At 42.5% G+C, this 13,250-nt stretch overlaps 1 protein-coding gene across 4 annotated transcripts in view; it reads left to right on the top strand.

Moving 5' to 3' along the window:
- Positions 1-13,250, top strand: part of ABCC9 (ATP binding cassette subfamily C member 9) — a 60,429-nt gene that overhangs the window by 42,408 nt on the left and 4,771 nt on the right. For all 4 annotated transcript variants that reach the window (XM_084278052.1, XM_084278049.1, XM_084278050.1 and 1 more), the window contains 6 exons: positions 27-119; positions 2,844-2,946; positions 5,330-5,431; positions 7,834-7,954; positions 8,943-9,073; positions 10,220-10,298. In XM_084278052.1, the coding sequence (XP_084134178.1) occupies positions 27-119; positions 2,844-2,946; positions 5,330-5,431; positions 7,834-7,954; positions 8,943-9,073; positions 10,220-10,298 (629 nt within the window). The remainder of the gene's footprint in view (positions 1-26; positions 120-2,843; positions 2,947-5,329; positions 5,432-7,833; positions 7,955-8,942; positions 9,074-10,219; positions 10,299-13,250) is intronic.

Raw genomic sequence — 13,250 nt, 5'->3', positions numbered from 1 at the left:
CTGCCTGCTGTTTTTCGTTCTCCCAGAGACCTCCAGGAACTTGATGACAGCACCCAGCTACCTTTACTCTGCCACTTCTCTGAGACAGCTGAAGGCCTTACCACCATTAGAGCATTCAGGTCTGTAAAACAAATTATTGAAGAGAGGCTTGGGTTCTGCTGTGGCCAGTGCAGCTTGTTGGACCACATATGAGAGCAAATTATTGGATTTTTTAGAATTTAATTAAGGTATCTGAAGTAGGGAAGAAACCTTTGTTTTCCTGCTGCTTTGCCATGTCTCTGAATGCTTGTACATGCATAATTTATCTGTATTGGTTTTCTACCTAATTAAAGTTGACAACTTTTTTAGGAGACAGTATTAAAACTTTTAAGTTGTTTAGTTTAACCATTCCTTACTTGGACAACAGAGAGCTCTCCTTTGCTGGGTAGGCACAGAGATCACCTCTTCAGACCCCTCTGCTACATCCTACCAGCTATGCTGTCTGAGTGCCCCAAATCATTTCTGTACTTGACCCACTCCTCAGGCGGGGAAATAGGATTGCAGAACTGTCCAACTAAGTCAGTATGAAACTAGAGGGACTATCCAAGAAAACTGGCAGAACAGAACTTGGTTTCAATGTTATAAAACCTAGTCTTGCCAATCACGATTCCAGAAAATTGAGCTAATTCTTCCAACTTCCCATGCATATAAATGTTTTTTTTTTTTTTTCTCTGCTTACTACATGATATGTAGGCCAGATTCTCCTTGTATATTCACTTCATTGTATCTGGCATGACTGGTCAAAGTTGTCAGCTTGATGTTGTCCCCCACCTTCCCCTCAATCTGCATAGTGTAGAATTTCAAGACAGTGTGGAACACACTGTGCTGCTGCTTACACGTGTAATTGATCAGCTCAAGACTGCTTCACCACTTCAATCTAGCTTTAGGACCTAAACTATTAGTTCTGAGTGCTGTGGTAAGGACGGTGCCAGGACAAGCAAAAACACTGCCATGTTGAGGAGATGTGAGCCAGTGGTCACCAGGAGACGTTGTAACAAGCTTCATCAACCAAAATGATGTATTGAAATAGTAAGTCATAATTAAGACCCGATGCTGATGTATGCTGAGTGCTTCTTGAGACATTCAAAGTCATCTTTCATCACGTTATCTCCTGAGAAAGATGAAGGAGCTTAGCACTTCTTGGGAGTTGTTCAACTCTCCTTTACCTTACAAATCAGCAGCGTGTGCTTGGATGGCAGAGAGCAAAAGGCAGTGCTAGGGAAGGACTAGGCATCGTAACCGTCACTGCAGTTTTCCAGGATATCTGGCGCTAATCAAAGCCATTCCATTTCCCTGCCTGTGCTCCACTGCCAACCAAACCTGAAGTCTCCAGCATTTTTTGTCAGCAAGCTCGTATTTACTAATAGTCCCGTTAGTCATCCTCTGCAGTTTGAGTTCAGTATGTTCCAGGATAAAATAGAGCAACCCCTCATATAACTTACCACAAAGTAGCACAGTTGGATCAGAAAGCAATTTCAGTGACCTTTGCAGTTTGTCATCTGACAGGATAAAAGTCTAAAACTGCCCAGAAGATGAGTTGGACGTGGATGAAAAGATACAGATTTGAGTGTGTCAGTTTTTCCATTAGGAAAACAGGAGCTTTGCTGCCAGAAAGGCAGATGAGTAAAATATTCAGCGCATCTTTGCTCCTTCCCACGTCATTACTGTTACTAGTTGTTGTTTTGGGGAGGTTGCTTGCCATGTTTACAAGCTGTGCAAAGGGAAATAAAGCAACAGTAGGAAAAGGGAAAATAAAAATTAAAAAAACCCAAAAGACATTCCTGGCAGAAGAGGGGTTACAGGTGCTTCACAGCAGCGCCCTGAGACTTTGAAATGGAAGAGCTTGCCATGATAAAACAGACGATAAGCTGCTGAATGAAGTTTGGCTGGTTTATTCAAGTGATGGTATCGAACAGACAGTAGAATGTGAAACAGTGAAATGGTTTCCATCTGACTGCAGATCATACCTAAAGTTCTGCAAGGCACCATGAATTTATTACACTTACACCAACAGAGATTTCCCCCTCCATACCTAAAGTGTCCCTCCGCTCTTAGTTGCTCTGACTTCCCTGCACTGGTGGGTGTTGGGGGAGGGGGGGGGGGGGGGGGAGAGAGAAACAAGCAACAGTGGGGGCAACACGGCTTGTTTTTGTAATTCAGAAGTGATCAATATGACATTCCCTCGTTGTGGCTGTCTGAGTTGCTAAGGCAATGTGTGACTGGTTGGGCAAACAGCTGAGCTGAGTAGCTGAAAGGTATTGATCTGTGGGTCAATCTGCAGTCTACATTACCTGAAACCTTAGATGTCATTCCTGTTGAAGACTCCTGCAGCTGGCCAGGGAACTTCTGAAATCAGATTTTAAGTTGACAGATGAGCCCTCTGCTCTTGCTGGTGGGCTGTGAAGAAGGGGATGGGCCATGGCAGCACCTGTGAGAAGACTGGAAGGCATCAGCAGCCACAGCCTGCAGCTAGATAATGCCCTGGGAAGTAAAACTTGTCCATAGCACCCTATCATTGCTGTCTTTTTGAAGGGACAGGCTCTGATCCAAAATCTAGTCTAATGTAATTGCTTGTCAAAAAAATTCCTCCCCATCATACATGTATGTCTACCTGGTTAAGGAAAGTGCTGGCTACAGGTACAGTTCCTCACAGGAGAGTTTTTAACCCCAAGTTTGGCAAAGGCAGAAGGGCAAAAAAAGTTTTTGTTTTGGGGTAGGAGGGGAGGGAGAGAAAAGCTTAATGTTTCATCCTTTTGTGTATGAGTGTGTAATGTGTTGTAATATAACAACTTTGCTCTTGGCAGGCACGAGGCCAGATTTAAACAACGTATGCTGGAACTAACGGACACGAACAACATTGCCTACTTATTTCTATCGGCTGCCAACAGATGGCTGGAGGTCAGGACGGTACGTTCAGTTTAGTCCCAGCCATGGTTTTGAAACCTTGGAAGCAAACAGAGACTTTGCCTGATGCAGAGAAGATAATAACGAGAATTAATCTCGCAATGAGATTATACACACTGCTCCTTAAAATAGATTGGGATTGTTTATGTTAAACCCGTAGGGTCTTTTCAGCTTTCTTGGCCAGGAGTAAGAAAATACAAGTCTCCCTCATCTTCTGCTGTTGTGAACACTAGTGCCCGAAGAGAGTGCAAGAACAAACATTGATGTAACTTGAAACGTGGCTTTCTCCACTACCGTGCAGCATCTGCAGACCTGCTGCAGCAGGAACTGATTACAGAGCAGAGCACGGCTTTTTAAGTACTTCTGTGACCCCTGCCATCCTTCTGCCAGGGCTGTTTTAAACACTGCTGAGCTCTGTCTCCAGCAACAGGTTTTTACCCTGCAGCTGCAGTTTGAAACCCCTGTTTGCAGTGCCCTTGCTGCAGCTGTGAGCCCATACCATGCAATTTTCAGTACCATCCCATATCCCGAAAGGTGTCAGAGTGAGACCCCAGCTGAACAATGAATGGCAGGAGGGCACAATGCAGCCAGTGCCAGTGAGACAGGCTCCTGGCTTTTATGGGGACTCTCCAGGGACAGCACATGAAGAGGTTCCCTGATTTGCAAGGCAAGGAGAGGCAAACAAAATCACTGTTATTTCCTCACTCTTCTGACACAAAGAGAACAGTGAATAAACAGAGCAGTGACCTGATTCTGCTAGACAAATAGTTATCAGGCATGATTAATCCTCACTTCAAAGGCTGTATCCTTACCTTTATTTCCTGGTACACTGCTGGAGCAACAGAATTGTGCTCCATTTCTTATGACAGCATTGTTTTCCCTCGTGCGTGAAGCTTTCAGCTTCCTACAGTATCCAAGATCAAGCTGAACTTGCTTTTGGTTCAAAGATAAATAAAAGAGCAACAACCAATCCTGGAATCATCTGTGGCAGTGCCTGCTAATGCCTCTCAGTCCTAGAGTTGCTTACATGCACAAATACGCACCGCTTCATCATAGCATTAGATATAATGTGGTCATGCCAAGGAATAGTTTATTTAGCCTTGCCTAATGGCATACTGGTACTAATATCACTCAGAACTTTGTAGGGTTTAATAGCAATTGTGAAGTCCTGTCCCAGCTGCTGATGGAGACACAAGACCGTTGTGCTTCTACTTCCTTGTAGATGTTAAGTTTGAATCTGTCATCTGCTCATCAACACTTTTTACAGGCAGATGAACTAGACAACCCTCATTTCAAATTTCAGAGGGAGAGATTCCAGGCAGGATGTTATCAGACAGGAGGGAGGAAAAAAAAAAGGATGGAAAATACTAACCCTGTAATCCAAAGTAAATATAATGCAGGACCAGTGGGACAGTGGGAATACCAGCAGTCTCATGAATCAGGCACCTTGACAACTACATGAGATCACACGTGGCATTCACTTCAAAACTGAGGTGCATATCAAGAAGATGTTCAAGCTCCTGCAAAGCTTGTGAGAAGTCAGATCTTTCTAAAACAACCTACACAGCAATTTATCGTAAAGCAAGCCACCACCACGCAACAGAGCTGAGATCCTTCAGGTATCTACCACAGAATTGCTCTGAAACTCAAAGTGCCATGGCAGGAGCAAGGCTTAGTAGCCCATTCACAGCACCACAACTACACTGCTGTATTGCTTTCAGAGCCCACACTGCCAACACCCACATGGTGTTGCACTGCAGGCTGTGAGTGTCTAGCTGGGTTAGGGATGCCTTCACCATGCACAGTGTCCCACTGCATGATATAGACACCGTGTGTCAGTCTGCCCACTTGTGCCAATAATACAAGTGGCCACTTGTGAGTGACCTGTATAAATTCTACCAAAATTCTTCATGGGATTTGTGAAGTTACTGATACGCTTCTTTTTCAGGGAGGCAAACCCATGTTTGAGAAGACCTGAAAGGGAGTGGATAGAGTGGAACTGATTTGTTTTAGTAGTAGGAATTAGGGGTGGCATTGTTACATCATTCTTAAGATTAATTCTTTTTTTTTTTTTTATGTGCTTGTTAGATTTTTTTGATGTTCTTACTAGGGTGGCAGCAATGAGATAGCCTAGCCCAAATGGATTTGAAGAAAATACTGGCTGAACACAAGTTTCACTTCTGTTCAGCAAGTTCTTTTAGAGCGTTTCAGGTTGGGCACCACAACCCCTTACCTTCTCCAGGAAAAACAAACCAGAATTAAGGACCAAGTGTCAGTATAGAAATACTAGCAGTAAAGCAAACCTGCTCTGCAACTAAAGGGGTTTTTCTTGTCGCCACATTTTAATATTGCCTAGACTCTCTCTCTCCCCCTTCTATCATTGCAGGATTACCTTGGCGCTTGTATAGTTCTGACTGCGGCCGTCACTTCTATCACCGAAGGTCCTAACTCTGGGTTTGTGGGGCTAGGTCTCCTGTACGCTCTGACGGTATGTACCAAGGCAAAGCAGAAGAAGTCTTAGACCAACCTATTAATTTTGTAATATTTTTTAAGAATCCGTACACGCGGTTATCTTCCAGCTTTCTTAACCTTGAAAAAAAAAATATCTCGCAAATAATGGATTCGAGCCAAAGTTGAGAGAGTTCAGGGCAACTTGGACTTGCTTCAGGTTTTGTGAGCCAATTAAAAAAACCACAACCATTCCCAGGCCCTGAGTGCTCCCAAGCAGACCAGGAAAATTAAAAATGCGTAAGAGGACCTGCTGTGCACTCTGTTTTGCACAACACAGTGTCGGTTCTGCCTGTGTACAGCAAACCTGCCAAAAAATGCTATTCCATAGACTGTTGCAACCTAGGTAATCTTTAAGCAAAGACCAAATAAAATGATTGCTGAAGAACCAGAAGCACCAATTTTGCCTTTAGAAGGAAACTCTTCAGCTGCCCGAATATTGTCCACGCAGTTCCGAATGGATTGGGACCTTTGGGGCTGGTAGGCATGGCTCTTCACAGTCTAACACCGTGATTTGGCTTTGTGTGTAAATGCTGCCTATGGTTGCAACAGAAATTTCTCGGCAGCTGCCTTAGGGTGGCCTTAGATCCCCTTTGTGCCGTGGTTGCAGCAGTGTGAGAACCTGCCAGCAACTGAGAATCAGTCCCAGTGCTTCAGCTTCACTCTGAAAACATTCCTCGTAATCCTGTTTCATTAGCAGAGATCTGGAAGCGCCGAGATGTCTGCATCATCTTTGGCTTCTTTGTATTTAGTCTGTACTTGCAAACAGATGATTAGTGTAAATTAGACATGTGCTGAAGTCTGGCATGGCAGAGGGAAAAACACTGTGGTCACCAAGTGATTACCTGCCTCTCTCCTGCCCCACACCACCACCGATGCAGTTAGATCATTACCTGCGTCCCCTGGTGCATGTTTTTGTACCATGGCTCTTTGGAGCTAAGAGAGGGCTGACATTTGGACCTGGATGAGAGCAAACTCTTTGTACCAACATCATGTTTACAGTAGACATCCATCAGCTTATTCTCTCCCCTTGTATAAACACTGCCAACTCCCTTGCACAACTGCGGTGAAGGCTGAAATAATGGCTAGAGCCTTTCGGGTGCCAGGCTCTGTTATCAAACCTGTCAGCTCTCCAACTGCAGCCTGCTACTCCACAAGCAGGAGTTCTGCAGGGTGTCTGCAAACATACCTATTTCCAGAACTTCCTGACTCGAAAACTGGACACAGAAATAACAGGTTTCTGAACAACAAAGAAAATACTTCACACTAACCCCTGGAATAATTCTGTCTTAAGGCTAAAGCAAGCAACTAAATCCTCTAAATTGACAACAAATGTTATTGCTGAATCTCAGTCAAAATTATTTACTGTATGCCTATTGCATCAGTATTAGGTAAGTGGAAAAGAAGTGATTTATTCATAATAAGTTTCTTATTTGGCAAATTCAGCAACTCTCACACAAATAAATGACAAAACCTTTCACTGAATATGTTTGTGTTTTGGATGTTTCCACCTTCTATGTTTCTAAACCTTCATTCAGCCATGTAAAGTATCTCGATTTTTAAAGGTGCTTCACCATCAACTGTTCCTAGTAAGATCAGTTTTCTTTTTTTAGATGAACACCTAAATACAGACTTAGGAACCTACATTTAGGAAACTGCTTTGCAGTTTTCATCCGAGTCAGTTAATTCTGACTAGAGATCAGTTTCTTTAAATTACTGGGTTTTGTTAGGCAACTAATTATCAACTATTATCTACTACAATTAATGCCTTTACTGTTGATTAAATCCTTATGATAACAAATGGGATTAAAAACCAAGACAGAAATACCATTGTGCTTATAATAAATACATTATTTCTCATATAATTATATGCTAAGAAACTCAGAGTAAGAGAAATGAGTTATCTAAATATGCACAGAAGGAAACAGTAATAAAATTTTCACAATACTTGAAATAATAAACTTTCTTAATCTTCAGTTGCAGTCCAGATTAGAACATGTAATATTGTCAGTGATTTTTTTCTGTCTTTGTGTGCTTAAAGAAGAAGCTTTTCAGTATTGACTTCTAGATGCTGATGACAAGAGATTCCCTTAATCAGTCATGTCTTCAGACTGTAGGTGAAACCTTTCTGTAGTTGTCCTTCAAAAAACAAGAATGAGAATAACCGAGCACTAAATTGCTATGTCAGGGTTGTTTGTGTTGGAGTATGACTGTCTTATTACGTATTTGATGCTGTTGTACTGAGTTTTGAACGCTGATAAGAGACCCACTGTGCTGTCTCAGGCCAAAGACTGCTACAGATTTATCCAACCTTTATTCACAAACAGGTAGATGAACAGACAGAAGGCTGAACCCTGTCCTTGTTTTCCTTTTGTGATGCAGATAACCAACTATTTAAACTGGGTGGTGAGGAATCTGGCTGATCTGGAAGTGCAGATGGGTGCCGTTAAAAAAGTGCACAGTTTCCTGAACATGGAGTCGGAGAACTATGATGGCTACTTGGGTATTGTGCTTTAATCTTTTTTAGGTTTCATGTGGTAATGTGACAGCACAGTGGACTTGGTCATGTTAAATATATATGCCACTTTGGCCAAAATCTGTTCTCATTGATATGCAGGATCTCCTACCGATCTGAGTGACAAAGATAGCCAAAAGCAGCCATGAGACACATAGCCCATGTTAGTCAACATTAAAAACCCCTACCAAATGCCAGGAAGCCAAAGCATGGCCCTCTAGAGCAGTGAGAAAGTACCAGGGCAAAATTATAGATGGGATAAGCAAAACATCCCTGTATCTGTTAAAAAACCCAAAAATATGGATAAAAATGGAAATTCTTCATCAGTCACAGGCTTCAAAATCTCTGATCTTTGTGGCAAAAGGGGACTGCAGGCCAGGGGCATGTTAGCAACTGGACCTTATCAGGTCTTTCCTGAACTGCACATTCCTTTTTGTTCTCCACAAATTTCAAATTGGCTTTGACTGGGATTTTAGAAGTGCTTGAAGTGCAAGGTCTAAAAAGCTCACCGGTTAGCAGGCTTCCCTAGAAAGTCAAGCCCCTTATTCTGGAGACAAAATCTGCCTGTGTATTTGCAAATCAGGATAAAATACGAGCTGTGATAATGTCAACAGCTCATGTTGTAAAGCAGTAACAACATCCTTCCTTGCGCTGCCCTTCCTGTGCCGGTTACTGACCGAGGAGCATGTTAACACTGCGCTGACACTACATTCTTCTCTACTCATTTGGCTTCTCCTGTTTCACTGCCAAGAACCACTTTAGCATTTGCCCTCTCATCTTATGTGTCAAGATCTGGAAGCTAAGTGCTAACATCCCCACCAGGGAGATCCCAGCTCTCCCTCCGCAAGCGAGTGGGGCTCCATTTCTTGAGTGGCTTTAAGATGGTCCCCAGGCAGGAGAGAGGAGGAAAGAAAATGTCATAAAGTGTGACCTTCTGATGGCACCCTTATGGTTTGGTTTTCTGTAATTATTTCAGATCCCTCTCAAGTACCCAAAGACTGGCCCCAGGAGGGAGAAATCAAGATTGAAAATCTGTGCGTTCGCTATGAAAACAACCTGAAGCCTGTTCTTAAGCACGTTAAGGCATATATCAAACCAGGACAAAAGGTACCATGTCAAGTAATTGCTTATCATCCTCATTCTGGATGAGATCTTTCCTTACTATGTTTTCTAAGATGGCAGAAAAGCAAAAATAACAACAATTTGCAGTGACAGCTATATGCATTGATGGACTTCTCTGAAGTCCCGGGCATGGGTCAAGAAATTTACACTGATGACGTTTTATTCTTTGCTGGGATCAGTTTTCCTTCTGAGACTTCCACTTTCCAAGTCCATCTCCATTGCATAGAATGAGCCTATGTGGCCAGATGAGATTAGATGAACTGAATAAAAATGCAAGAATATCTCATATTTTAGAATCATAGAACCATAGAAAGGTTTGGGTTGGAAGGGACCTTAAAGAGATCATCAAGTTCAAACCCTCCCTGCCATGGCCAGAGATACCTCTCACTAGACCAGGCTGCTCAAGGCCCCATCCAACTTGGCCTTGAACACCTCCAGAGAGAGGGCATCCACCACTTTTTTGGGCAGCCTGTTCCAGAGCCTCACCACCTTTATAGTGAAGAATTTCTTCCTAATATCCAGTTTAAATCTACCCCCTTCCAATTTAAAACCATTCCCCCTCATCCTATCACTTCATGCCCTTCTAAAAAGTCCCTTCCCAGCTTTCTTGTAGGCCCCTTCAGGTACTGTAAGGCCACTTTAAGATCTCCCTGAAACCTCTTCTCTGGGTTGAACAACCCCAACTTTCTCAGCCTGTATTCATAGGGGAGGTGCTCCAGCCCTCTGATCATCTTCATGACCTTCCTCTGGACTTGGTCCAACTGTTCCACATTCTTCTTATGTTGGGGACTCCAGAACTGGGCACAGTACTCCAGGTGGGGTCTCGTGAGAGCAGAGGGGGAGAATCACCTCCCTCAACCTGCTGGCCACGTCAATTTTGATGCAGCCCAGGATACAGTTGGCCTTCATTGGAGTCCAGGTCAAAATGCTGAAGTTTCAAAGATGTTCCTAGGGCAAGTCCTCTCACAATCTTGAGAGGTGGAAACGAGGAGCATGTCTACCATAGTCTGCCATTGGGAAGGACCTTTCTTCTCACAAGTAGGGCAGTCCAGTCCAGCTTTCCCAAAAGGACTGAAAGTCTGTTTTACAGCTTCTGTCCATAAGTAAGTAACATCTTGCTTTCTTTTGCAGGTTGGGATCTGTGGTCGTACTGGCAGTGGCAAATCATCCCTGTCTTTGGCATTCTTCAGAATGGTGGACATATTTGATGGTTAGTTTTCAAGGCATATGTTGTGACTCCTGATCTGTTCCCCCCTCATTTCTTCAGAAGAAGCAAGGACACTTTATGATATTTTATATCCTGGCTCTCTGGTTCAGAAGATACTTGATTAGAATGGGGCTTGTTATGCCTGGTCCTTCAAAGTACAAAGCGTCCTATTGTGAGTAGTGCTTCATTCTTCCAGGAAATATTACTCACAGGTTATACATCTAATTAAAATAATAATAAAAATGTGTATGCTTTGACAAAGCATTATGCCATCTTTGAGATAGGAGGCAAAAGTATGCAACTCCCTGGAGCCTCTAAATTTCTCCCTAAAGAATAGCTACATGAAATTATGATAGCTGTCAAAATGTTAGCGACTAGAAACCAGAACTTAACAAGCCCATTCCCTTGATATTTGTGCTTTATTTTATTGTGGTTTCCCACAACTACAGCAGAAACTGACTAAAAGTTTTGGAAACATCTTGCTGTTTTCACTCCTGCAGCATTTCACTCTATCAGCTAGTTGCAATGAACTGGTATGTAGTGATAGGCATCCTGGCATTTATAACACAGGTACATGTATACTGTTCCAGGAATATGGAAACCTACTGGAAAGTCATCTTTTTGTTTCAAAGATTTCCATGTTTCTAATTTAGCCTTTGTACTTGAAACTTCTGCTAGGGAAACCCTATTAGGATGCCAGAGGATAAGTAAATGTCATGCAGCTAATACTTGCTTTTGTTGTGGTTATGTGCCGATATCATAGAATCATAGGGGTTGGAAGGGACCTCGAGAGATCATCGGGTCCAACCCCCCTGCCAAAGCAGCTCCCTAGCTCATATGTATCTATGGCAATTGGTTTCCTATTCCTGATTAGGATTCCTGGATATATAGATAGTACAAACAAATAATAGATATATTTATGGCTAACTTCAAGTTTCCTTCTGCTTTAATCCTCTTTTGCTATCTTTTTTTGTCTGTTCCTTCTGTATCCCTGATTTTTCATGCCTAAGTCTTTTCTAATCAAGCTCTGTTTATCCTTTGTGCATCTCCCTCTCTCTCTAAGTTAGACCCATATTTGGCCTCTATGCTGGTCCACTTCTGGGTGGAGTCCTGGCTTTAATAAAAGTTACATAACAAGATTTTGAGTAACTTTACTGGAGCCAGATTTCATTCATGTTGTCCATCTTGGATCCTTATGCCTCTATTATTTCTTTGAATTTGTATGTGCTCCATGTTTCCTACTGTCACTTCTTTACTATTTCCCTCTTCTTGCCCTCTGTTCAAACCGCCTCCTATTTCTCTTCTGTCCTGCTTGGCCACCCTTTATTACTTTCCCAGTTTCTCAATGCCTCTCTAATTTACTTTCCCCTTAGGTCTTCTCATCTGCTTTTCTCTTTTCCTTGAACTTCTATCAAAAATGCATTCCCCTATTCCCAGTGCATGCCATATTAATTTTTCTCTCATTAGTCCACCTCATATTCTGCTAACCTTATCTCATGTCCTCATTTAAAAAGAAAAGGAATTGCTTAAGTTTATGCAACCACCACTATCTCATAATGAAGTTATATGACCTAATTCGGAATTTCTGAAAGCCTGAAAACAATTGGACTTTGCACCCTGCAGATGAAATCTTGGTTTCTGTGAACTTCCAATAAAAGCATAATGCTAATGGTAGTCTGACTAGCCAGAGATGAAGTCTTTCACTGGAATAAGGCCACATGGTGTAACCTATAAATTTCACTATCATGACAATTGGGAATGACAGAAGAGGCATACACACACAGCTTTGAATATGTTTTTTGCCAGTTCACAGTTGGGTTCTCACTGTTGGAGAGAGAACTGATGGACTTAATGTTAGGTACTTCCCAGGGCTGAGTGCAGATGCCTGGTTAAGTGATCCACAGGGAAACTACAAAAGTGACCCTGATGTAAATGCCCTTTACCATATCCTCATTCAGTTTGGTCCAACCCACCGCTTCCCTGTAACGTGGGGGAAGCTTCTCTGTCCAGAGAAAGCTGGTGGGATCAGCAGTTCCTGGCTTTCATTTGAGGATTCAAGGAAAGAGATTCCTTCTGCCCTTCTCACCCTCTCCTACTTACAGACCAGGTAACCAGTTTCTCTTGTACATTTCCCCCATCTCCCTCACCTGAATATCAGCTGCTGGCACACCCAGCATATCATAAATCAGACTTTCAGATGAGATCCATATGGTCATTGACCTGAAGTAGTTACTAGAAAAGGAAAAATCCTCTTACTTTACCAAGTATTCCAGCTGTTGCAGGAACTTCTTGTTGGGGAATGAACTACTAGGTTAAGGAGCAATTAATGTGACTGCTTCCAGTAATCTTGTGTGAGCAGAACAGTATGTGGCTAATTCACAACCAAATGCTTAAACGAAACAAGCTGTAAGACCCAGCATGAGTGGCACTGAAATGCGTTGGAATAAGTCATCCTTTATGTTTCTTCTGATCCACCTCTTGTTAAAAATTTAATGCTACCCCAGTCCTTCCAGAGTTAGAAGGACAGTTTTGGCTCCTGATGGACGGATTGCAGATACATACAAATATGATGCAAAAGAAATTTTGCACAATCTCAAATTAAGTATCTTCTGCAACTGTTAAATCACGGGCGAAAAAGAAAGACACGGGACATGGCTAATTATGTAAATTGCTTTTGTTATCACTCTGTTTGGCTGTAAAGCTCAGGTTTCCCTATAATAAATTATCCTTCTGGTGCTATTATTAATTACATTGAAGCCACATAGTTCCTTTAAGGGAAGGGGAAGAAGGTTTACCTTCTCCATGTTTATATAACAGTGCTGAGAGATTGAAGAGACACATGGCCTCTTCATCTGGCGTCCAGGCCACACTGGTGGTTTTATCTTTCTGCCTGCTCCCCACAGACCACATGCTTTGTTGAATTCCCTCACATCTTCTGCATGTTGTTTTAAACAG

This window comes from Gallinula chloropus (assembly GCF_964237585.1).
Source record: "Gallinula chloropus genome assembly, chromosome: 1".
Classification (NCBI taxonomy): Eukaryota; Metazoa; Chordata; class Aves; order Gruiformes; family Rallidae; genus Gallinula; species Gallinula chloropus.
The sequence above is the reverse complement of the archived record's forward strand: the minus strand, read 5'-3'. Positions and strand labels throughout refer to the sequence as shown.